The sequence below is a fragment of the Nerophis ophidion genome, linkage group LG20, assembly GCF_033978795.1.
Source record: "Nerophis ophidion isolate RoL-2023_Sa linkage group LG20, RoL_Noph_v1.0, whole genome shotgun sequence".
In the NCBI taxonomy this organism is placed as follows: Eukaryota; Metazoa; Chordata; class Actinopteri; order Syngnathiformes; family Syngnathidae; genus Nerophis; species Nerophis ophidion.
Window position 1 is genome coordinate 14,452,847 of NC_084630.1, and position 27,584 is coordinate 14,480,430.

Sequence of the window (27,584 nt, forward strand, 5' to 3'; positions counted from 1 at the left end):
ATTTAAACGGGGATAGCAGGTCCATTCTATGTGTCATACTTGATCATTTCGCGATATTTCCATATTTTTGCTGAAAGGATTTAGTAGAGAACATTGACGATAAAGTTTCGCAACTTTTGGTCGCTAATAAAAAAGCCTTACCTGTACCGGAAGTAGCAGACGATGTGCGCGCGACGTCACTGGTTGTAGAGCTCCTCACATCTTCACATTGTTTACAATCATGGCCACCAGCAGCTAGAGCGATTCGGACCGGGAAAGCGACAATTTCCCCATTAATTTGAGCGAGGCTGAAAGATTCGTGGATGAGGATAGTGAGAGTGAAGGACTAGAGAAAAAAAAAGGCGAGGGCAGTGGGAGCGATTCAGATGTTATTAGACTCATTTACTAGGACAATTCTGGAAAATCCCTTGTCTACTAGTGTTTTAGTGAGATTATATGGTACCTGAAAGTCGGAGGAGTGTGGTCACGGGTGTGATGACCGCCAGTGTCTCTGAGGGAAGCCACGCAGCTGCAGGAGGACGCAAGCTCCGCTCATGTCTACGGTTAGAGCCGACTTATTACCACAATGTTCTCACCGAAACTAGCCAGTTGACATTTGGTCGGGAACTATGTTCGCTTGACCGCTCTGTTCCATAGTTAAGCTTCACTTTCGGGAATTTTAAACAAGGAAACACCGGCTGTGTTTGTGTTGCTAAAGGCGGCTGCAATACACCGCTTCCCACCTCCATCTTTCTACTTTGACTTCTCCATTATTAATCGAACACATTGCAAAAGATTCAGCAACACAGATGTCCAGAATACTTTGTAATTATGTGATTAAAGCAGACTACTTATAGCTTGGATCGGGCTTGAAAAAAATGTCCGCTACAACCGGTGACGTCAAACGCACGCGTCATCATACCGCAAAATTTAAAATTGCAATTTAGTAAACTAAACCGGCCGTATTGGCATGTGTTGCAATGTTAAGATTTCATCGATACAGTACTGTATATAAACTATCAGACTGCGTGGTCGGTAGTAGTGGGTTTCAGTAGGCCTTTAAGTGAATGTCAAAGTTGGACTCCTAGCTTGTATACTCCTGTGACAACCTCCTTAAAGTTTTGTAATCAATCAGAATATCAAGCAGCTAAAATACGCCAAACATACAAAAGGGTGGAGATAGTATTTTGCATTTTTCCCATCTTGCTTTGTAATCTAACTGAGTGTAATTCTGAATTTTGTTTTATGGTGGATGGATGTTTTTTATAGTATCCACAAATTGTGTTAGTAACCATGTCTTTTGGCATTTTATGTTCGTTCCATTTTTTTTTTTTTTGCACTAGAGAAGGTTGTTTGTATTGGGTTATATAAGTGAAGGCTGCGCTTGGTTTCATTTAACGCATGATGCATTTTCAAACCCTCAACCATACGAAATGTGACGTAAACCGAGGTACTGTACCTCATCCTGCCTTTTGTGTGTAAACTTTCAAATAGCTGCATCCTCCATTGAACCAGTTATAGTTTCTTTTACATAAACTCAGTGGCCCTGGCAACTTGTCCGTACCTGCAACTATCAGCATGACAGGTAAAGATGAAGTACCTGGCAAGCAGCCCAACAAAAACACATGCATGCACACTGCTATGGTGTGAATGTGCTGCACAGGCTTGCAGGATGGAGAGTAATCTGCCATACATCTTACAATCACAGTTCTGTCACTGCTTCAGCCTTTTCTATACGTTTAGGCCTTTTTCTGTTGATAGCTCACTGGAAGTTTTGTTTGGTACATATGCAAAAACTGAGATGTATGTGAACGCTCACAAGGTTTCCAATTCTGTTTTAATATTAACATTGGTTAACTTAATTTCTACTCCTAAATGACAGTTAAGAATGTTAAAATGTTACGCAAAGCTTTTTTGATGATTTGATGGCAGCAACTTGATGCTGGGACAAATGAGTTCAATTATGTATAAGGGGAAAATAATTGCTTCGGGGAATGGATTTAGTACAACCTCAGAGTAGGGCTGGACAATAATCGAATTGTGATTTCGATTATGGCTTCTCATGATCATGAAAATATTGTAATTGAAAAAAACGATTGCACAACGTGCATGCAAATTCCAGAGCTTGTAACGGTGGAAAGGGTGAGGTGCGAATGAGCAGGGAACAAGCACGTCTACTAGAAGTTTGGGATACTAACATGGTTGCTACTTTTTATTTGACATATTGCTAATATGCCTAAGCAATAATTGCTAAACTTAACACAAAATTAAGGCATATGATGTCTGCGTTGACAGTCACAGAATTGGCCAATAGAACGAAATCCACTGTTAAAAGCAGAATATCACAGAATTTGACACGTGGGTGTGAAATGTTGTCGTTGTGAAGAGAAGAAACATTTGCTTGGGAGCGTAATGTGTTCGGGACTACTCATTCATCCCCCATTCGACCGTCTTGTCTTTAACAGTCACTCAAAGCAGCGACTAAACTACAAAGCTAAAACAAGCAAAGAACAATCCATACAGCCACAGCACAATTAATATGCTTGTGTTGTTGTGAACGACATCATCAATGTAAGATCAACTTACAAACAGGACAATAGTCGCAATTTGAGAGACACTCTCTCCTTTTTTTATTAACAGCCTCAAGTCGCTTCCACATGTCAAGCTGAGAACAGCAGCACACTTCTCCCCTTCACAATTATAGCGCGGTGCGCCAGATCTGGTCTGACTTTGCTAACAAATTAAAGGTTTCAAAAAAGTAAACAGAAAAGTTTCTTTAAATGGAATATGGTTCCACGTAATCAGATAGATCAGGAGCATTAAATTGGTGGTCTGCAGGCTTAATCTGGACTGTAAAAGTGTATTATTTGGCCCACCAAACATCACCCAAATAAGAAATCCTTTCTGTTTACTTCTTGTGGCGTAAACATAAGGGAGCCCCTCAAAAAGCATCTCCAGAGGTATTGCTTAATTGTTACTGACGTAGCGTCCGGCCCAATGAATACGCGGAGGTCAAGCGAGCTCTGTTTTCAATGGGCACTAGACGCCATTTCGACTTTCTTTAAGAAACAATGCCCTATGCTTGTGTTTAAAGATAAATGCTTTAAAATGCAATATTGTAAATTATTGGTATCGGTTTCAAAAAGTAAAATGTATTACATTTTAAAACACCGCTGTACGGATTGGTACATTGACGCAGAGAGAAGTACAAAGCGCCAATAAACCTTAAAGGCACTGCCTTTGCATGCCGGTCCAATCTCATAATATCTACGGCTTTTCACACACATACGTGAATGCAAGCATACTTGGTCAACAGCCATTCAGGTCACACTGAGGTTGGCCGTATAAACAACTTTAACACTGTTACAAATATGCGCCTCACTGTGAACCCACACCAAACAAGAATGACAAACACATTTCGGGAGAACATCCACACCGTAACACAACATAAACACAACAGAACAAATACCCAGAACCCCTTGCAGCACTAACTCTTCCGGGACGCTACTATTTAAACCCCCTTTTGTCGTGTAGAATGGCGTCTGGAGCACAATCATTCAATATGTCTGAGAACGCGAACGACGTACAATCCTTGATATCACTCATCAAATCTTTTTTTTTTTATATATAGTATAGGGATCTATTCCATTGCATAGTTAAGCATTTTTTTTCCGTTTCTGCTTTTTTTGCAGGAAAATTTAAGCCTCCTTTGTACTTTGATAGTTTGTGTGCTGCTTGGTGTACAACAGCCATCTTAGCTTTGTTGACCAGCACTGGTTTTCCTTTCTCGGAAGAAGTCACTTGTCGGAATACAAGCAAATAATAAAATAACTTTTTTTTTTTTTTTTTGTAGAACAGGGGCGAGTGTAGAGGAGTGGTGCATGTGTAGGGCTGCACGATTTTGAGAAAAAACTTATTGAGATTTTCCTCTTCAAAATTGTGATTGCAATTCGATTTGCAGTTATTATATTTTATACATATCAATGCATAAGACTGCAAAAATAACAAGTGAAAGAAGATATTTTACTTTTAAACTGTCAATCAACATATTCCTGTCTCAAGGTGCCACACATTAGAACAATATGCAAGATTATGAAAAACAGGATAAGATTTCCTTTCTGCAGGCAAATACGTACGTGAGAGTGTCGTCTTTGTGGTAAATTAGAGTTGGGCGGTGTGGGGATGTCACTTTTGGACATCATTTTGGACACATCGTCAGTGGTGATTCATTTAGATCACAGGGTGTTTAGGCTGAACAGCACGGTGGCAGAGGGGTTAGTGCATCTGCCTAACAGTACGAAGGTCCTGAGCAGTCCTGGGTTCAATCCCGGGCTCTGGATCTTTCTGTGTGGAGTTTGCATGTTCTCCCCGTGACTGCGTGGGATCCTTCCGGGTACTCCAGCTTCCTCCCACCGCCAAAGACATGCACCTGATTGGCAACACTGATTTGGCTCTTGTGTGTGAATGTGAGTGTGACTGTTGTCTGTCTATCTGTGTTGGCCCCGTGATGAGGTGGCGACTTGTCCAGGGTGTAGCCCGCCTACGGCCCGAATGCAGCTGAGATAGGCACCAGCGACCCCAAAAGGTACAAGCGGTAGGAAATGGATGGATGGGTGTTTAGGCCTTTATTCACTATACACATACGCTAAAGGCGGCCAGCCACAGTTTTGTCTCATGCTTTGAGACTGAAGAAATAACCGATAAAAACTAACATGCTGTTTCCTTAAGCACTATTGATTGGCCAGGAGACAAAGATGCGAGGCTCAACAATTCTGATCGGTGAACATTTCTATCACTTAAATGGAAAAAAAAAAACTTTGCCTTTTGCAGTTATTTATCGCATTAATTAAAACCTTGATTTTGAATTGATGTCGATTAATCGTGCAGTTGTACGTCATGGTAGAGCCCATTTAGGTCTGATGTGTGGGTACGTGTGCATTAATATAAAGGAGTCGATTCAGGAGTGGTTTTCAGTCAAAAGACCCAGACAGACATGCATCAGATCAGTGATAGTAGCGGTCTGAATATACATATTTTTTATTTAAATGTGCACAGTATACATATTATTGTGGCTGGCGATAGTGTTCTACTTGTTCTTAAAAGATGGTTTCTCGTTCAGGCAAAGGTAGACGGACATTAGCGCAAGTGTGAGAACATGAAGAAATCTCTGGATGACAGCATCAAACCTTGATGGCAAACTAAGGCCCGCAGCTTTTCTCTCTGGCACTCACCGAGGGTGGACGCTTCCCTTTCCTCTCCCTTATCTCTCCTGCATGCTTCTTTGTTTTGTCATGTCTTAACTTTCTTGTTGCCTCTTTTTGCACTGCTCTCCAAATCTAAACATTGGAACTATTTAACTGGCCTCAACAAAATTGACAAGATCTTGGGTTTGAGAGAACCTGCTGTCGTGACGAAGCGGTTGTTGCTGGACACACGACGGACTCTTGGGAGAAGAAGGAGGGCCTCGTGCCTTGCGACCCTTTTCTGTCGACGACGTGAAGATATCCACTTATTCGGAATTATGACAACAGGACATCTGCTGATTGGAGTAAGCGTTGCTCTGGTTTGTCAACAAATTGGACGTTGATGGCAGTGTTTCAAAGTACCCCAAAGGTGCCACAAATGATTGGAGGATGCGGGAAGAACTGTGGATTACATCGGACTGTCTACCCCGCAGTTTTTGAGGACCAGTCATAGACAATTTTAGAGTGAAAAACAAATTTGATTTAAACTCGCATACTAATCATTTTAACTAGGATTGTTTCCCTGGCTTCGAGACTCTCCCGAAGATCACTGCAGGAAGACACAACAAACTCCCTTTTTTGTCTCTCATGGACACACACCTGTTGTTGTGAACTTTGGACTAGCGACGGCAAATACATCAAGGCAGCGAGACAGAGACACACTATGGGCTTATACACACACACATCCACAAAAAAAAATATATACGCCACACATACACCCTCCCGTCCCCCAATCCAACGCCCTCGACGCAAATCCCGTAGGGGTGATGAATGGATGGTCAGCGCCTGAGAGCTGCGACCTACCACCATGACCTTGAACTACCTTTCCTCTGTTGTTAGATATCTCGAGATGTATGTTGTAATATGTATATGTATTTTGCTAAGGAGGTTTTTTCTCACTCCAAACTGGGCCCCCTTAGGAGCCCAGTCTGGATTGTATTTTTTTTACTCATTCTTCCCCAGCATTTACCTTTTTCCCATCTTTTACCTTTTACATCCTTATGGCGACCCATCAGCGTTCTTGTTCTGTAACCCTGTACACTGTTTGTTTGTCTAATCTTGAACAGGTTTGTGCTGAAAACAAAGTTTCGTTGCACTTGTTGCAATGACAATAAAGACCTACCTACCAGCATGGCGGCCGTCAACAACTGCATGACACAGTTGGTAGTGAATCCATTTTCCCCTCATACTTACACATTCTATGTGTCTCTCGTTGCCCCTCCCCATTGTGCTCGAAGATTTGTTTGGATAACACAGACGGCAGACAAATCTGCCCCGCAGCTTATTTATCACTGTCTTTGTCCATAGCACACAATGCTGCTGCATAATTGTGCTCTAGTCATGAAGCCACATATGCTGAAAAACCCATTTTATACGTATGTTAGTACATCAACAATAAGATCAATAAATAATAAGTAGGATTTGGTGGGATTGTGTATTCATTTATAGAGGATGAACAATTATTTTTTTTCAAGGCCAATACAGATTACTTCCTTTTTCTCAAGACCGATAACTTTTTTATATTTGGAATTTTTGTCTATTGTGTTCAATCGTAGTTTGGTAAGAAAGCAGTATTAAGACTCAATGTTTGATTTGACAAAGTGTACCTGTAGATTTGTCCTGACCAAAGACAATATTTTCAACAAAGGGCTGGTCGTACAGCACCATCATTTATCATTTCCATGAGGAAATCACCAAGCCCTTTAGTTCTTGGGTCGTCTCTGGCAAACTTTTTGCACTTTTCAAATTTTGCTGCGATAGAGGGACAAGCATCGCGGCATCCTTTGCGGCTGACTTTGGGACAGCTTTTTTTGCAACAGGCATCATTATAGACTTTCAAAACATCCATGTGCTGATGCTGGAGCTTCAGGTGGCGACCTGTTCGCGTTAGATCATAAACACATTATAATTGTACTGCCTGTGAATTTAGCCTGTCTTGTTGCAACTCCGTGCTGTTGATGGCATCGTAACTTAGCTTCTTAACAAGCCTCATATGCAACTGGTCTGCCAGAGAATAAGACAAAGCAGGAAAGATTAGTTGTGCCAACTTAGCGACTTGGTCGTTTTGTTTAGCGAGTATTCAGACCCCAGTGTCATCCACAATTTTTATCTCAATGGGGGAACATACACGGGAGAGACCCCGACTCGCAACAATGAGAAGTGCCACAAAGTAACAACAATGAGTAGGAAAAAATATGATCACAAGGCCAAATATCCCATGGTAAAATTTCAGCTTCAAATCAGAGAGAAACATGGTTTCATAAACACAGACGAACGAGCGAGAATACCATGATCAGGTAATTGCAAACACCAAAAAGACGTCGTCTAACCTAGTTTTTCCAACTGGGAAAAATCTGCACTTTAAAATGTTCTATATTTATTCAGGGTAGATTTTTGCTTTTAGAAATGAGTACCTTTTAGGGCTGGGCGATATGGCCTTTTTTTTAATATCTCCATTTTTAGGCCATGTCACGATACACGATATATATCTCGATATTTTGCCTTAGCCTTAAATGAACACTTGATGCATATAATCACAGCAGTATGATGATTCTATGTGTCTACATTAAGGAGGAGTCCAAGTACCTAGGAGTCTTGTTCACGAGTGGGGGAAGAGTGGATCGTGAGATCGACAGGCGGATCGGTGCGGCGTCTTCAGTAATGCGGACGTTGTACCGATCCGTTGTGGTGGTGAAGGAGCTGAGCCGGAAGGCAAAGCTCTCAATTTACCGGTCGATCTACGTTCCCATCCTCACCTATGGTCATGAGCTTTGGGTCATGACCGAAAGGATAAGATCACGGGTACAAGCGGCCAAAATTAGTTTCCTCCGCCGGGTGGCGGGGCTCTCCCTTAGAGATAGGGTGAGAAGCTCTGCCATCCGGGAGGAACTCAAAGTAAAGCCGCTGCTCCTCCAAATCGAGAGGAGCCAGATGAGGTGGTTCGGGCATCTGGTCAGGATGCCACCCGAACGCCTCCCGAGGGAGGTGTTTAGGGCACGTCCAACCGGTAGGAGGCCACGGGGAAGACCCAGGACACGTTGGGAAGACTATGTCTCCCGGCTGGCCTGGGAACGCCTCGGGATCCCCCGGGAAGAGCTAGACGAAGTGGCTGGGGAGAGGGAAGTCTGGGCTTCCCTGCTTAGGCTGCCCCCCCGACCCGACCTCGGATAAGCGGAAGAAGATGGATGAATGGATGGATGGATACATTAAAACATTCTTGTTCATACTGCATTAATATACGCTTATTTTAAACGTTCATGCAGAGAGGGAAACCACAACTAAGTCAATTGACAAAAACTGTATTAAACAGTTATTAAGCAGTGGCACAAACATTCGTGTCATTTCAAAACAGAAGGTGCAAGATTTTCAGGGACATTTTAAAACAAGCTATTAGTGCACCTTTGTGCATGATGTCACTAAGATGACATATCAAAACAACACTAAATTAAAGTGTATTTTTTGTACAGAACGCTACTATAATAGTTTTAAACAAATAAAGTGCACTTTTGTGCATGATGTCACACAAGATATTTCAATAACTGTCAAATAAAAATGAGCTGCATAATAGGAAATCTAATCGCTATGTGGGAGGTTACTGCGGACGTTATCTCCTTATGTTGTTCACTATTTTTTTCATACGGTGTTGATGTGGTTGCCTCGGCATTTTGTTGGTGTGGCACCGAATGGAGATGTTGACATGCGGAGTAAGCACTCTTCATTCTCCAGCAGGTGACTTTTCAAATGATGCTGCATATTAGCACTAATGCTACTTTTTGTAGCAACGCTTTTGGCCCACACTTAACAAATTACGGTTGTCTGTTCGACATATTCCCACTTGAAGCCACACCGCCACCAGACGATGGACACCCTGCTGTTTTTCTGGGGAATTGGTTTTTCCTTCATTTGTTACCAGATTCGCACCTTCTCTCTTGTATTACCCCTCACGCCACAGCTAACGTTACCCATGCTGCTGGCTCTCTGCTCCGCGAGGGCGTATACGTATGTGACGTATGTAAGAAGGTGCGCTTGCTGTCTGTGAGACGGAGAGACAACAAGAAAGTGAGAAGAGCCTGTGGTGCAGGGGTAGGGAAGCTATGGCTCGCGAGCCAGATGTGGCTCTTTTGATGACTGCATCCGGCTCTCTGATAAATCTGAGCTGACATTACTTAACACAATAAGTAATGAATAATTCCACTTGTAATTACAGTGGTAAAAATGACGTTCAAAATATAAAACATTTTCATGCATTTTTAATCCATCCATCAGTTTTCTACCGCACCTGTTCAAGAAGTTGCGTTAATGGTAAAAAGTTATTTATTTGTTATTGGTTAGTGTGGGGCTTGCCCTCCTGGGGGTTCTTCAGACCACCAAGTACCGACATGAGAGTCTTTTTCAGGGTTCCAATATTGTTTTTTTTTTTTCAATAAGTCTCTCAGTTGCTTTCCAGCAATTGTCTTTTTCTCTTTCGTTCTCGCTCGCGCTCTGGCTCCAGCCCCAACTCCAACCCCGTCTCTCCTCCTGGCTGCTGCTTATAACAGAGTGACAGGTGATTAGATAACAAAGCCCGGGTGGGCCATTTATGCACCTGTCGCTGATTTCGAGCCCGATCCTGGCAACACCCCGCTTCGCTGCAGGCCCGCAGGCCACGCCCCCTCCACAGTTAGCTTCAGAATAACAATGTTACTACAAAGAATAAGAGCCCTATTATACTCTACAAATGTTGTTCTTACTTAAAAAAAAGCACGTGTTTAGTTGTGTTCAGTGTTAAAAAAAAGGTTAAATGGCTCTTACAGAAATACATTTTAAAATATTTGGCTTTCTTGGCTCTCTCAGCCAAAAAGGTTCCCGACCCCTGCTGTAGTGTAATGCCAGCAGCTAAAAGCAACTACGTGAGAATGTATACTCAAATATCACGATATAGTCATTTTCTATATCACACAGAGACAAACCCACGATATATCAAGTATATCGACAAATCCCCCAGCCCTAGTACCTTTTCATTTTTTGTTTATTTATTTAGGATAACAGTTATTTACCTTCCAATCATAGTACAATGGTAAACAATTCTACATTCATGAGAAAGAAATGTTTATGGTTATTTGAATTTTTATTGTATATCAAGATTACATTACATTATAAACACTTGGGTTTTTCAGTGGTTATTTCTTCTGTGTAAGAGCATGTTGTAGCCCAGGGATGTCAAGCATGCGGGCAGGATCAGGCCTGCGAACAGGTTCAATCCGGCCCGTGAGATGAGTTTGCTAAGTGGAAAATTGAGCTTCATTTTTAATTAAAGAAACAGCTGTTCTAAATATGTTGCGTTAGCAATTCTGTTGGGTAAGCAAATAGTTTATACCGAGACGAGCAAGTATACCAAGCAAGAGTTACTCTGTAAAGCGGGGCTGCGACTCCTCCCATCAACCCAATCTAAAACAAAACAGGAATAAAATACAAAAAATAGTAATCCCATTTAAAATGTTCTATGAAACACATCACATTGATATAGTTCTGTCAAAAGTATTGTCTTTACTGCAAATGTAAAGAAAGTGAACAGCGTGTTTTGTACTGCAATACTGTCAGTGTTAAGTTCTATTTTGTTCACATATTGCACAGCTTTTATTTTTCTATCGATACACAGTGAATTTCTACATCAGATTGAGTTAGTATAGGATTAATATGTGCATGACAAATGAAGGACAGTTTTTTAATGCTTTATTTTTTTTGTTCAATCCAAGATGGGCTGTGACTTTAAGTTAAATTGCATTGTAGATACACTGAGTTAAAGTTTTATTTTTGTTCTTTATGCTTTTGAAACTGCACCATTGTTTTCTTCAGAATTTTCAAATAACTTAAAGCAGGGGTGCCCATTACGTCGATCGCGAGCTACCAGTCGACCGTGGGGGGTGTGTCAGTCGATCTCCAGCCAGGCTTTTAAAAAAAATAGACCTAAAAATTAGTGATCATCAATCTTCACCAAGATGTCACTTAAATGACATTCACGGTACCGGAGGGTCTTGTGAGATGACGCTGGCTGCTGCAAGATCATTATTATTAAAAATGACCGAGAGGAAGGCGAGAAACACTTTTTATTTCAACAGACTCTCGCGCCGTACCTTCCGTCAAAACTCTAAAGGCCGACTGCACATTTCCTACCTTCACAATAAAAGCCCTGCTTCATGCTGCCTGCGCTAACTAAATACAGAGTCTCGGAAAACTGGCGTGCACAAGCGATCCCTCAGAAAGCTGGCGTGCACATCACTTGTGCACGCCAGCTTTCCGAGACTCTTATTTTGTTAGCGCAGGCAGCATGAAGCAGGGCTTTTATTGTGAAGATAGGAAATGTGCAGTCGGCCTTTAGAGTTTTGACGGAAGGGACGGCGCGAAAGTCTGTTGAAATAAAAAGTGTTTCTCGCCTTCCTCTCTGTCATTTTTTCATAATAATGAACTGGCAGCAGCCAGCGTCATCTCACAAGACCCTCGGGTGCCGTGAATGTCAATCAAGCAAGCTACGGAATTTGCCGCCAATGTTTTTCTTGTAAAGTGTATGGAAGCTGGATGAATTAGATGCCAAAAACCAACTACTTTCATGTGGTATTGTACAGAAAGGACAACTTTTTTTCTCCTCCATTTGAAAATGTGGGCGTTATCATCATTACTGTCTGATTCCAATCAATGCAAGTCATCAGAATCAGGTAATACACCAACTTATATTCTTGTCTTCGTGAAAGAAAGACATCTATATGTGTTACACATGCTTGTATTATCATTAAACACATTTAACTTGTTTACAAAAATGTTTCTTTCATAAATAAATAAATATAAATGATATATATAAATGAGGTAGATCCCCTCGAGTTGGTCAATTGAAAAGTAGTTCGCCTGCAGAAAAAGTGTGGGCACTCCTGACTTAAAGTGTTGATTATTTGTGATATGTACATTTATAGAATGTGTGTGTTCTGTTTTGGGCCAAAGTAAAACAAAGAAAACAATCTGAAGTTACCGTAGTTTGATTTTTTAAGTTATTACGCCGTGATATTACCAGTCCGGCCCTCGGGGTCATAGATTTTCCTCCACGCGGCCCCTGAGTTTTACACCTCTGTTGTAGACAGACAAATATTTTTTAAGTAAATTATTGCATATTTTTCTTATGTTTGACAACTTGAAACAAGTATGTTGACTGACTGTCTAAAAGTGACATGTCTGCCTCCACTTGTTATTATTGCGGTTGTATGCATTTTTTTATGTATAAATTACACAAATTGCAAATACAATCACAATCTCTATTTTTGAGAGAACACTTCTTTTTTTTTTTTTTTTTGCTTTAAATGGTTTCTGGTCACTTATTGTCTCTCGCAGCTTCCATAAAGATTACGTGTATGCCTCATGGACATATATGCAAATTAGATGATGTTATTTGTGTCCTAAACTGAAGGCCTCGAAGAACGTGACTAATTGTGGCCGAAAACAATCGTTATGAACGCCAGACTAATGAATTAATTATATGACACGCTGTAATTTATACGGTGCTTCAGATCCCGTCGTGGAACCAGTGCTACAGAATTATATCACCGTAGGACATATTTTATGAAGACCTTATTTTATAAGGAGACGTTTTAATAAGGTGTCTGCACTACCGGTGTTCCAATATATTGAATTATTCAGTGCGTCCCTAATAAATGTCTTCACTCAAAGTACAGTACCTGTGTCCTTCATCTTCCCACAGGGTGGCGACAGATCACAATGTAGACAACACCACTGCTATCCTGAGAGAGTGGCTCATCAAAGTTCAGAATGACTATCATTACGTGGAGTGGAGACCCGATGAGGCATCCAGGTAATTTTGTGTGTATGTTTTTAAGACGCAGATAATGTTTGGTCTTATAGTAATACTGTAATATGAGTCAAGTGTCTATCTGTGTCTGTCTAAGTGCCTTCGAGGACGAGGTGGGACCTAAACACTGGAATAATCTTCGATATGAACATATTATGAAGCTTCGTCAGGCGGCATTGGACACGGCCCGTGAGGTCTGGGCCGACTATCTGCTGGTATGTTATCAGCCAGTCACATCCTAATAGTTGGCAAACATTAATGTTTGTTTGATGAAAAATATGCCCAAAAAAAACCATGCATCTGTGCCTTAAATAGCTTCCATGTAATAGAGTGAAATTTCCACACATTCCTTAAGCATCAGAGGAGTTACCAGGGTAGCAGCAGAAAAACTCACAAGAGGTGCCGCTGAGTAGGAGTGGAAGGAAAAAGGAGGAGTATTCATGTTGTTACATTTATAGTGCTTGAATAGATTTATCTCCTGCATCTTCTTTCCCCCATCTACTATCCATGCTTCATATTGTTGTCATCGTTGATGTCACATTGGGGGAGAGCAGGTCAAGGAACGATTACGACCACCTTTGAGTTGGAATGTTTTAAAATGCACATTTACTTGATCATTGTCTTGTTATTTACAGGAGCTAAATTTCAATATAAATAAAACAAAATACTGACTTTGCATGTAATCTCAATTTTAATGAGGAGCTATGTATGTTGTTGAATGATCGCAGTAGTATAAATCAATGAGTTGATTATTTTTTATTTAATCTTTATTTAGTTAAAGGCCTACTGAAACCCACTACTACCGACCATGCAGTCTGATAGTTTATATATCAATGATGAAATATTAACATTGCAACACATGCCAATATGGCCTTTTTAGTTTACTAAATTGCAATTATAAATTTCCCGGGAGTTTCGTCTTGAAAACGTTGTGTAATGATGACGTGTACGCAAGACGTCACGGGTTTTTAGAAAGTATGGGGCGGCATAGCTCGGTTGGTAGTGCGGCCGTGCCAGCAACTTGAGGGTTGTAGGTTCGATTCCCGCTTCCGTCATCATAGTCACTGCCGTTGTGTCCTTGAGCAAGACACTTTACCCACCTGCTCCCAGTGCCACCCACACTGGTTTAAATGTAACTTAGATATTGGGTTTCACTATGTAAAGCGCTTTGAGTCACTAGAGAAAAGCGCTGTATAAATATAGTTCACTCACTTCACACACACACACACACACACACACACACACACAGCTAAATGTCGTCTGCTTTAATGGCATAATTACAGTGATGCTGAATCTTTTGCAATTTGTTCAATTAATATTGGAAAAGTCATCGTAGAACGATGGAGTTGGGAAGCTTTAGCCTTTAGCCACACAAACACACGGTGATTTAAAATTCCTGGAGGTGAAAATGTACTATGGATCAGAGCGCGGTCAAGCCAACATGAAACACGACGGAATGTCAACCAGCAGGTTTCGGTGAGGAAATTGTGGTTAAAAATTCAGTTCTTACCGGAGAAAAGCTGAGCTTGTGCCGTCCATAGCTGCCGTCGACTCCCCTGAGACACTGCGTGTCAACACACCCGTGGATTTACACCTCCGACTATCAGGTACTATTAAACTCACTAAAACACCAGAGACACAATAGAAAAATAAGGGATTTCCCAGAATTATCCTACTAAATGTGTCTAAAAACATCGGAATCCGTCCCAATTACAATCGCGTTTTTTTTTTTTACTTTTTTTTTCTACTCCGTCGCTATCAATATCCTCAAACACGAATCTTTCATCCTCGCTCAAATTAATGGGGAAATTATCGTTTTCTCTGTCCGAATAGCACTTTTTGTTGGAGGCTCCTCTTATAAACAATGTGAATATGTGAGGAGCCCCCACACTTGCGACGTCATCGTCTGCGACTTCCGGTAGAGGCAGGGCTTTTGTCTTAGCGACCGAAAGTTGCAAATTTTATCGTGGATGTTCTCTACTAAATCCTTTCAGCAAAAATATGGCAATATCGTGAAATGATCAAGTATGACACATAGAATGGACCTGCTATCCCCGTTTAAATAAGAAAATCTCATTTCAGTAGGCCTTTAAGATTTGAACGTTTGTAAAAGAATGTGTATCAGTCTGACTGGTGCATATACTTAAACGTTGAGTTGACCAACGTCTCCCTTTTTGCTAATTGCAAAATCGATTGTAATGGTTCAGACTGCCACAGTTTATTCCAGTGAAACATGAAGCTTTCTCTGTTTGGACCTATTTTATTCATCCACTTTGCTTGTGGACATTTAGATGGACGAGGTGGCGTAAACAGAGATGTTTGGCAGTGGGTGATAAAGGCTTACATCCTGTTGCTATGGCTACTTAGTTAAACTTCAGAATCCCATAGAGCTCCTCACATATTTGACATGGTTTCCAGCTAGACGACCTTGCAGATAATTCAACTATTGTATAAAAGCCAGGAGAAAATCCAAGAGCAGAACACAAAAAACTGTTTGTGTTCTTTGGATGGAAGCATTGTGGTAACTTGCAGTATTGTGCCCTTTTGTTTGTCTGCAGGTGGCAGACTGTGACAACCTGCTCACCAACCCAGATGTGTTGTGGAAATTGATGAGAGAAAACAAGACCATTGTTGCTCCAATGTTGGAGTCCAGAGCTGCTTACTCTAACTTTTGGTGCGGCATGACATCTCAGGTACTGGCTGCTTTGTTTTGCGTGTATACAGTTAGATCTTGATACATATACTAAATATGTGGCATTAATGCCTTTGGAGTTGTTTTATCCTTCATACTTAAATTCATATACTTTAATCACTGTTAATATAGGTTGCTCATTAAGATTACAAAAACAGGAATAATTTAGATTTATAAGAAAATGATCAAAAACGTCTTTATTTCATTTATTTGCTAAAATAAAAACATTTGGGGTCTTACCTTACTGTATTTGTATATATAGTACATTCATTATCTATCCTTCATGAAATCATACTTTGTATGATCACCTCTGTTTTGTCTAAAACTCCAGTTTGAGTTTATTTTGAACATGCATGCATACAACATGATGCATCACAATTTCCAGTTTCTCTATTCAACATGTTCGAAAAGGAGTAGGAAGAAGCACAGCTTATTTAATCCTACCCCTTTTGTCTTTTGCATAACAGTTGCTAAAACTTTTGTTCACTTCCTGTTCTCAATTTATTCACAATATACTCAATAAATAATCACAATAAACATGAATAAATTATACTCGGTGAAGTAAGTTACATTTCATATAGTGAGATGAGTCAGATTATTTTGAAAATGAATGGATGGATGAAATAAATTCAGAATGTTTATCATGGTTCTTCTTCTTTGTACTTTGAAAACACTTCAAGTTTGAAGAGTTTCTTGAAGTGGATCATATTAGTACATTATTTGATTTCTTTGTTTAATCCATCCAGTTTAGAAAAGTAGTTGTTATTGGGTATATAATCTTCTGTATTGGCAGCCACATTCATTCATTTATTTATTCAACCAGCAAAGCATTAAAACATTGTTTTCGAATCTGACAAAAAAAACAAAAAACTCAAACTCTGCCTTCCTTGTTGCTAACACATGGTAGTGATATGCATCTGCTCAGAAAGGCGTATATAGAGAGTATGGCCAAGTAAACAGCCGCAGCAATTGTTACCAAAGACATGTGCGACTGTGCCCGGATGCATGCAATTGCTGTTGTTTTGACGTCAGTTTTTCTGACAAAATAAACCAAAATAAAACATCAATATATAGTTGTAAAATTACTCCAACTCATAAACTTAGAATAAACATGCTTTTAATTCGTGAAAATATAATTTTGCTGCCGTGTTTGACGCACTCTGCTGCTACATTTCTGCTGTGTTTCATGAACAACAGGCACTCTAAAAAGCACCCGACGGCGTAATAAACGTAAAAAATACACAGAACCACCAAGAAAAACCTTACAACCCTCATTTTGACAAAATCTTCTGTTGCTTTGAACCAACAATCACAGAAAAATCGTGACTTTTGTATGTTAACGGTCCTAGACTCTACTTTGACCGATTGAGAGGACAAGCTATGAAAATGTATGTGCTACAATGTATGTGTAATCACTGTATGTATCACTCGTTATTTTAACTGAGTTTTCTTTTTTGTAACATGCTCAGCGAATAGGTGTACTTTTGTACTTATTCCCCTATATTTCTGCACAATAACTCAAAAATGGTAACACTGGTAAGCAGTAGAGATTATGGAGTGATTTTTGGTCCGGAACATCCATCCATCCATCATTCCATTTTCTGCCGCTTGTCCCTTTTGGGGTCGCGGGGGGTTGCTGGAGCCTATCTCAGCTGCATTCGGGCGGTAGGCGGGTTACACCCGGATCATATTTTGCTTTATTGTTGTATAGTTTTTTATGAGATGTCAAGTTAATTTTCGAATCTATTCTTACCCCTAAAATTTGACTTGTCTTCTACTGTTAACAAATTGCGTAATTTAGTTTTTATTGAGATTTAAATATAGTCTGTTTTTGTTAAACAATCTCTTAAATGTCTTAATTTATTCTGCTATTATTTGTATTAGCTATAGTGTGTTCTGTCCTGAACAAAACAGAGACATGTCATTTGTTTAACTGGCACAAGACGCTGTAGTCGGTGGCTCGGCGGTGCTGTTCACGAACCTTCACTTCCCATACTTGTCTTCTTTCCAAGTTGTGGGGAGCAGCTCCATGCTGCACTACAGAGCATTTTTACACATGGAAGTGCTGCGAACACAACGTTAGCTCAAAGTTAGTAGCAGTCACTGCGCGCTGTAGTAACGTGAGTGCCTTTTGACCGATCATTGAGGAGATCCCCTAAAACCGAGTTGGTCACACTCTCTGTATACACCATTTTGCATCTGCTAGCTCACAATCACCCCCACTTCATGCCCACGCATGGTGTGGTGTGTCAATGTACTACAAGAGGCTCTCTAACACAGCGCCAAAAGCATCACTTTTTTTGGGCTTATAGTTTGATTATCAAGAATAGTGATGTCACACTTAGATTAAAAACATTTAACAGACTGTATTTATACAGTGTACAAACTAGAATGTTGTAGGAGAAAAATGTTTCTACAAACATTATTTTGGCGGCATTCTGACAAGCAGACCAGCCATTAAGACCCAGAGGCCTCATGTCAAGTTTGTGTGAAAATGTAGTGATTTTTACTCAAGTACGGTAAATGATGTAAAAAAATAAATTAACAAAAGGATTAGATTCCTTCAGAAAATATTTATAACACAGTGGAGATGCGCGGATAGGCAATTATATCATCCGCAACCGCATCACCAAAGTCGTCATCCACCCAAACCAACCTTTTATCAGAACCGCAACCGCCCGCCACCCGCCCGTTGAAATACATCAGAGGTCGGCCACCTTTACCACTCAGAGTGATATTTTTACCCGTTTCACAGAGTGAAGAAGACAATGGGAGCCGCTAACGTTCTTGCGAATATTAAATGGTGTTCATCCTGATGACAAGAATAAGGGCGTACTGTGAAGACATTGTCGTTGACACCTTTAACAACATGTACAAACCGATTGTTAATCCGGCAACATGTTGTATGCAGCTTCCGCAAACACACGTACAAGATTGAAAGGCATACTAGGTGATACAGAGTACACTGATGGTTGTGATATAAACAATTTTAACAATCTTACTAATATGCGCCACGCTGTGAAGCCACACCAAACAAGAATGACAGACACATTTCGGGAGAACATCCTCACAGTAACACAACATAAACGCAACACAACAAATACCCAGAATCCTTTGCATCCCTGACACTTCCTGAATATATTTTACACCCCCGCGCCCCCAACCCCACCCACCTTACCGATGCACGAGGGAGGGTGGGGGGGGGCGGGGTTTGCTGCTAGCGGGGTGTATAAAATAGTCAGGGTTGTATCATGGATGCAAAGGATTCTGGGTATTTGTTGTGATGCGTTTATGTTGTGTTACTTTGAGGATGTTAAAATTGTTTATATCACAACCATTAGTGTACTTTGTGTCACCCAGTATGCCTTGCAGTCGTGTGCGTGTGTCTGACAGACAACATGTTGCTGGACTGACAAGCAGATCGTACCTGCTGTAGAAGGCGACAAAGCCAATGGCTTCATAGCACGCCCTAATACTTGTTAACTGGGTGACTGCCGGCAGTCATTCTAGAGAATGTTTATGTCTCCTATTGTCTTCTTCGCTGTGTGACACGGGTCTTAAATGGCTCTTTAAATGGTAAAGGATACCAATCCCTGATCCATGTATAACGAATATTCCCGAATTAGTTCAACCGCCACCCGCCCGAATCTAATTAAAATACATTTTTTCGTCATGTCACCCGCCCGACCCACGGTCTCATCCGCGGACTCCGCGGATGAGACCGCAAACCGCGCACCTCTATAACACAGTTTAATTGACAAATATTAGATCTATTAAATATTTTTATTATTATTTTTTTTTTAATATTCATTTTTATTTATGACCAGGGAGGCTATCCCTCACCTGCATACCCTGATATATACAGTATATTTCAGCATTTCCCTCACCAATATTTGTTGGGCTTCATTGAAGTACCATCATAATTGTTTATGTTTTTGTTACAGATGTGTCAAACCTAAAAAAAGAACCCAAATTTTCCATTGTGCATTATAAAGCATTTCTTACAATGTGAATGTGAATGCATGCTATAAAATACCGCCCTGAGTGTATCATGAATTACATGAAAATATTTTCAATTCTGTCCAAATTGTTTGCACGGGAAAGTACCTAAGCTCCCTGCCAGTGTTTACAGATGTGAGACTTAAGGCCCAGCTGCACACAAATAAATTAAAGGCCCAAAAAACTAATTAAGGTCAGCAAGGAAAAATGCTAACTATTGGACGAGAGCCTGAATTCCTAAGAGAGGCAAATTCAGTAGTTCTGAAGCAGATGTTCAGCTTTAGCAATGGACATTTTAATGGTGTCACCTACAACAATCACAGTACAGTATTCTAACAGAATAATTGATATTTAGTCAGTAAGTATTCTGTGCAACCATCCTGGCAGGGCTACTACAAGCGAACACCAGCCTACATGCCTATCAGAAAGCAGGAGCGTCGTGGCTGCTTCGCTGTACCGATGGTCCACTCGACATACCTGGTGGACCTACGGAAGGAAGCCTCTCGTCAGCTGGCTTTTTACCCCCCCCATCCAGAGTACAGCTGGTCTCTCGACGATGTCATCATTTTTGCCTACTCTGCTCGCATGGCTGGTGAGATGAAGTGAATGTGATAGTTGGCGTGTTATGTGTGACACTTGAACAACCGCATCACCTGTCGTATTTCGTCATGCTCAGACGTCCAGATGTATGTATGCAACAAAGAAACCTATGGATATTTTCCTGTGCCGATGCGCTCTCATGCTACACTGCTGGACGAGGCCGAGAGCTTCTTGCACACTCATCTTGAAATCATGGGTGAGTTCAGAATTAAATTGTGTGTGGGCATTTATGTAAAGCAACATCGGTAGCCATGGCTACCTTGCACAATTTAATCGATACGGTGCCAATGGTACCAATTGTACCAGGGGCGGTATGGCGTAGGTGGTAGAGCGGCCGTGCCAGAAACCTGAGGGTTGCAGGTTCGCTCCTTGCCTCTTGACATCCAAATTGCTGCCGTTGTGTCTTTGGACAGGACACTTCACCCTTGCCCCCGATGCCGCTCACACTGGTGAATGAATGATGACTGAATGATTGGTGGTGGTTGGAGGGGCCGTAGGCGCAAACTGGCAGCCTCGCTTCTGTCAGTCTACCCTAGGGCAGTTGTGGCTACAAATTTAGCTTACCACCACCAGGTGTGAAAGAATGATGGGTTCCCACTTCTCTGTGAGCGCTTTGAGTATCTAATAGTGGAAAAGCGCAATATAAAATTGAATCCATCCATTATTATTATTATTATTATTATAATAACTGCAATTACTTATGTTTGTTTGTGTTAAAAATGTAAATTGTTTAAAATATTTTTTTTATTTAACATTTAACAGTGAACTTATAATGATAACTTTGACGTATTAGATTTAGTTTATTAAAAAGGGGCAAAACATATCAATAAACATTTGACATGTAAATATGTGAGATTATAGTAATGGCTAACAAACAGTGAGCTAAAACATGAAAAGCAAAACAAAGATGTTTGGAAAAACAAATTATCTTTTTCATGCTCGTTGAGAACAGCCTTACATTGTTTTATATATCCAGTATAAACAGAAATAAAATGGCTAAAAAAAAAGAGTCAACAGGGGTCTAAATTCTCACTAAATATAGCAACAAGGACACTAAGTTACGTGCTTGTGTGGAAGTGTGTCAAGAAGCAAAGTTACAATGCCATTTAGTTTATGGAGTTGTAATGACAAGCTTCATCAATTCACACATTTTCCCATTCCAATGTGTTGATGAGCAATGAATGGCTAGCACCAAATTTCTTTGTGGTGGGTTGTTCTTGTTATTCACTCAATTTGACAATCATAGAAAATATACTTTTATGCATCAAGTGAAGTGTACATCTACGTCGAACATGATATATAATTATGCATACACGGGAGGCAACATGAAAAAGCCAGGAATGATTAAGAAAACACACTTTAGTTTTGGTGAATTTCTCTAGGCAAGGTGTTTGGAGCCTCTATGTAATTCATTAAAAATTCTCTTTGTAACTCTCTGCTATCCTCTTTGAAAGTGAAAAATCCTCCCCTGGAGTATTCCAGCTTCCTGACTCTTCCTCCCAAGCAGCCAAACAAGATGGGCTTTGATGAAGTATACACTTTTCTCTCTCTCTCAAGTACATGCACGCACGCTAAGACAACAGCCTCAGCACATTTGTGTGCACGCAGGTGTTCATGATAAATCTGGTGCGAAGATCTGACCGGCGGGAGCGCATGCTAAGAACATTACACGAGATGGAGCTCAGCTGTAAGTTGATTGCAGCTGTGGATGGCAAGTAAGTGTCACTTCATCTTCTCACAGGCAGCATGCGTGTTGTACGCATGACTATCTAACAGACACACTATATTGTTGCAAAAATGACAGGGCTACGAGTCCAGGGCTGTACAGTGCGAGCATTTTACTCACATTTGTGACTAAAACAATGTCGTGCGAGTATTGAAAAAAAGAACACACGTGCAAATACAGATTTTAACCCTTTAATTTGCATTTTGCTCCTAAAATAAATCCGTGCAAAGTTGATCAAACTAGAGTAAAATGTTCCCGCATCTATAAAGCATGTGTGAAATAAACTTAAACCATAACCAACACCAAATGGACAAGTGATTGATGTGGACGCTTTGAGAGCTGTGTGTTCCTCCTCCTCCTCCTCCATGCACAGTGCCCTGTTTCTAGCTCACGCACTTGTCGTCAAACACGGAAGAGGCTAAAAGACAACTTTTTTTTTTACCACGTTAAAACTTGACACAAACTCCTCTGTGTGAAGCTGCGTGCTAAAATGCCCTCAGCAGCAAAAACCCACTAAGCTCACTGCTTGCTTCATGGAGGTTGTTACGTTTCACATGAAAGGAAAACTGGTGCGCTATTATTAACGCGGTGTCCCATCTTATTGCTTTGTTCCCAGTTGCAACCATAGGAAATAGCTGTTAAAAATAATTGACACGTTCTATCAGCTTTCCAGTCACAACTACTTTGCATAAGAAGCATTGACAGAAACATACACAATCTGAAAGTGTTAAGCTGCAGTGGTAATATTCTCACCTGTCACACAGCATCATGAAGCAGTTGCCAGGATGTGTTACTGGCTGAAATCTTTGTGTGTATGTCCTATAATAATGTTTATCTGTAAAAGTCAATTATTTTCAAGTTGCTGCTAAACATGTCCTTTTAAACCAGGCACTTTATTTCATATTGTGTTAATTTCTTTTATCATTCGGTGAAGAATTGTGTACATCTTAAAAATCAGGATTAAAGAGTATTTTACTTTTCTTTAATTATTTACAAGGCTTTTTTATTTATTTATTTATTTTTTTAAATCTCAAAACACCACTTAAGTTGTGGGTCCTATTAAGTAAATTCTAATGTTTTTGCCTGTTGGCACAAGTTTATATGTATTTGGGATTCCCATCAGTACCGAAAATTCAAAATAAGGCATGGTGGAGATATTTACTTACGTCAACAGATTTTTCCATTTATGGTAGAGATTTACCTGAAGAGCTTTGCGCAAATCCTCCATGGAAGTCGGAAGCTGTAGTCACTAAATTTTTTTGTTTTCCTCCATCCTGTTGTTGTGGGGCAGACTAACTCGTACATGCACATGCATCCTGAGCTTTTACCATTTTTAATACAAAGTAGCGTATAGTTGTAACTTATTTCTGTCAATAGACTCAATATGTAAGCGCTTAAAACTAAAACAAAGATGGCGGGGAGAGAGCACAGTCGAAAGTGGTGGCGCGTAGATAAGACCGCCCATCCTGAATAATTTTTTCCAAAAAACAACCAATAAGTGTTATGTAGATCACAAGAAAGTGTTTTTACATGTACAAACAAAAACATAATGCGACCATTTTTTTGTATTTTTTTTTTCTCCACATGAAACTTGAACATTTTCAAAAGTGTCCCCATGTCAAGTGTTTGTTTCAATAAAATCAATCAATGATTATTTGACGATTAAAACCACTTGACACACTGTGTTTGTGTTTAATTTTGTCCAACTTGACATTATGGAAAAAATATTGGGATGTATATTGTTTATCGATGTTCAGCCAAACTATATCGGGTTTTGAGTTTTGGTCCGTGTCGCCCAGCTCTGCACTAGTGTAAGCGACAGTGTAGCACAGTTTAGTTTGTTTATTTTAGGGCATTGTGTTTATTGGTATGAGTGCACATGTGTATGTTGTATGAGTGTTAATATTGCTCCTAAATTTTTCTGTGCTACTCTTTTTTTTAATTTAGTATCACCGATGCTCCTCATGAAAAAGCTAAGCATACAGACCAGAAGTTTATGGTAAATATTATTCAACTGCTAAATTAGATTAATGTATGGACGACCGGTTCAGTAAAGCTTTGTAAAGATGTTTATCATTCCATGAAGTTGAAATAGACTGGACGAGTTTGATTGTGGATGTTTTATTAGGTATGGAATTCCTTGTTAGTGTTCTATCTAATTCTACCATTGAGAAAATAAAGATTAGTTATTAACGGCTGTGCAAGAATGATAATTTTTACTAATTGATGATTTTGTGATTTCGATGATGTTTGCAGTTGGGTGGAGAACTGCAATATGGGTTAACCCAATGCTATTTTTTCATAGTGATAATAATACATTTGATTTAAATGTGCTTTAGGATATGCAACAAAAGTAAAATTAAAGTAATACATAAAGAAAATGACACAGAACAATCAGTAATTCATTCAAAAACTGAAAAAAACTAGGCAGTGAATAAAGTCAACACATTAAAGATAAGAGATTATTCATGTACAATACTGCCACATTGTATATCTGCCGATGATGTGACAACCTTCTTTTCTCCCTTCTTGTTACAGTAATATATTTGTATGTATGTACTTTGGTTAATATAATAGAACACACTGTTCCGACTGTGCTACAAATACTTTGCTACCCTGAAGGAGGAAATTAAATTGCCCATGATATGACTCACATTATCCAATACTGCTGCGGCTTTTTATTTAAACCTTAAACTCACATAGCTTTTAATAGCTTTTGACAGCAGCACCTTTCAGAGATTCAAAATAAAAGTGAATAAAATGAAACATGTTGAAATTCTTAGTCTTGGGTCTTAAAAATAATTTAAAAAAGAGTTATGATTAAGAGCCCAAGTCCTTACAAACTGTGGTTCGGCCTTATTCATCCATCCATTTTCTACCGCTTACTCCCTTTGGGGTCGCGGGGGGCACTGGTGCCTATCTCAGCTACAATCGGGCGGAAGGCGTTTACACCCTGGACAAGTCGCCATCTCATCGCAGGGTTCGGCCTTATTTTAGGGTGGAAAAAGTTTCAAATCAGATATATGTTCACTAAAATTTAAAGGGGTCATAATATGATTTTTTTTTCTACATTTAAAACACTTCCTTGTGGTCTACATACCATATAATGGTGGTACTTTGGTCCAAATATGTAATAGATTAAAGTTTTACAGACTGTTTTCAAGCTGTTTCCTGATCCTCTTTCCACCCTCTTTGTTGTAGTTTTTAGCGTTTCCAAAGCGGAATCTACCGACCGATTAAATTCAAACTATACGCTACAATGTATTAGACATGCCAACAGCGTAGGATGCATGTGGATCTACAAGCCAGTCTGCCCCACAACAAGAGGGTAAAGAAAAAAAAGTAGTTTACTGACGACATCGTTGGGCAAAGCTCTTTGGGTAAATCTCTACCATAAATGGAAATATTTATTGACGCAAGTAAATATTTCCACCAAGCCTTATTTAAAATTGTCTGTACTGATGGGGATGAATTTAGAACATTATGACGTCACACTTGGAAAAATTGTCCCCGATTGTGCAAATTCCAAACGGCTTGTTTTCTGCAAATATGAAGAAAGGTAAAATTGTTATAAAGATATATCCGCAATGCCTCCGTGGTTTGATTTCTAATTTTTGGGACTTATGCAGATCCCAAATACGCAACAGCAGGTACCAATTCATTAGAAAAGTTGGTTTGGCATAATAGGACTTTAGACTGTATTCATTTTATAAGTATCTTTAATTAACTTTGGAATATTCACGTTTAAAGAGGAACTGCGCTTTTTAAAAATTGTTTAGCCTATTGTTCAATACCATCATAAAAAAATAGACAACGGATGCATTTAAAAAAAAAATGATTCTAAATATTATATACATGCGATCAAAATCAGCTTTCAATAGAGTCTATGGTAGATGCGCTATGCCGCCTATAAAGCCCTTAAAAACATCCAAACACCTCCTTGTCAATGTTTTATATACGTGATGTAAGTATATATGTAATGTAGTAATGGGCACATGTAACATTTACGTATTTTGATAATTTTAAGCATAAATTGAACAATAATTTTAAAAACGCATCGCGACTCTTGCTTTTCCCCCCACTACATCACTGATTATTACTGGCTGCAGACTTTATTAGAGCCAACAAACATAATAAAGCATCACTACCTGTACCATGTCTGCTGTCATTAGGGATGCCGACTACTAGGATGTTCATATATTCCCATTTAGTAGAAGAATGACTCACAATCCTCACAAAGAAAAGGGGGGTCGAACCAAGCGTCTTTTTGTGTTATTGTCAACATTTTTAGGTCTAAATTGGCTGTCAAAGTATACCAACACATCTGATTACATCCTCGTTCTTCTATTATCCATGCGAGAGACATGATTTATGATCAGGAATCAAGTTTGACGAGCAAGGAAAATAGGAAGCAGCTGAGCAGTCGATCATGTCAACATTGGCACACAAGCTTGTGAAACACAGTGTCGCCATACATAGTTTGTCTGCGTTAGCGCTTATAATAACAATATCACTAATACTTGGTTAATATTCAAGTCCTGAAATGTAAATGGAGTATTGTTGGGGCTTTTTTTATTTTTTATTTTTTATTTTTATTGGGTTTTATGGACGGAATAGTGAAGCTCTCATTGGCTCCGTTGCAAGCGGACTTTTATTTACGTTTATTTACAAGTTAGAATGCATAAAAAATATATAAATCCGTCGTCATGCCTTTCGTAATGGTTTTGAATTATAAGCGGAATTCCAAAAGTGCAGTTTTTCCTTTAAGAAAGAAAGCACTTCCATGGGACGTTACATGACACCTAGTGACGGGACAAGAAACACTGCTATATATCATGTTTGCGTATGATCTGAGGCAACATGGCTCAAGTGGGTATAGGGGCTTGCTTGGTTGTGGGTTCGATCCTTAGTCCCTCTGTGACCATGTTGACGTATCCCCAGACCCTAGTTGCTCCTAATGATGTGTCATCATGTGGAAATAGTATCAAAGCTCGTTGGGTAAAGGTATAAAAGCGCTATACAAGTACAATCTATTTACTATTTATTCCCCTTATACAAACGCCCTAGATTAAACTGATCCTTGACAATGGGCAAAGTCTAATCAGATTCAACAATGAAAATATTAAGTGGGTCAGCCCCACGTATTCTACACTCACAGTGGCCAGTGACTGCAAAAAAGGAGTTGCAACATTGACAATAAACTAAATAATTATATTTAAACATACGATTGATAGCATGTACAGTTAGAAAAAGAACAATGGAACACAGCATTTGCACTTTTAAGGCACTCACAGCATAATGCTTGTAGTCACCTTAACATGAAGGGCAGGTTGTTTTCCTGAAAGATGAAAGATTTCAGCCTTCTCAGCTGTCAGTTGTGTCGCATACACTGCTTCTCTGTTTACAGCATGTTGTGCTATGTTAAGCATTTATGGAGTAGTTTGGACTTGCACATCACATTGGACCGTTTACACTGCTTTATTGGATATTTTTTTTCCCCTTTCTTTTTCTAAT

At 39.8% G+C, this 27,584-nt stretch overlaps 1 protein-coding gene across 2 annotated transcripts in view; it reads left to right on the forward strand.

Annotated features, from left to right (window-relative positions):
- Window positions 1–27,584, forward strand: part of LOC133538766 (procollagen galactosyltransferase 1-like) — a 53,697-nt gene that overhangs the window by 13,427 nt on the left and 12,686 nt on the right. Inside the window, exons 2-8 of one of the 2 annotated variants that reach the window (XM_061880532.1) lie at window positions 12,946–13,056; window positions 13,151–13,268; window positions 15,612–15,746; window positions 20,132–20,336; window positions 20,421–20,540; window positions 21,799–21,875; window positions 21,953–22,059. In XM_061880532.1, coding sequence (XP_061736516.1) covers window positions 12,946–13,056; window positions 13,151–13,268; window positions 15,612–15,746; window positions 20,132–20,336; window positions 20,421–20,540; window positions 21,799–21,875; window positions 21,953–22,059 — 873 coding nt within the window. Of the gene's footprint in view, window positions 1–12,945; window positions 13,057–13,128; window positions 13,269–15,611; window positions 15,747–20,131; window positions 20,337–20,420; window positions 20,541–21,798; window positions 21,876–21,952; window positions 22,060–27,584 lie in introns of those variants that run through there. The other variant, XM_061880533.1, reaches the window with a different exon arrangement.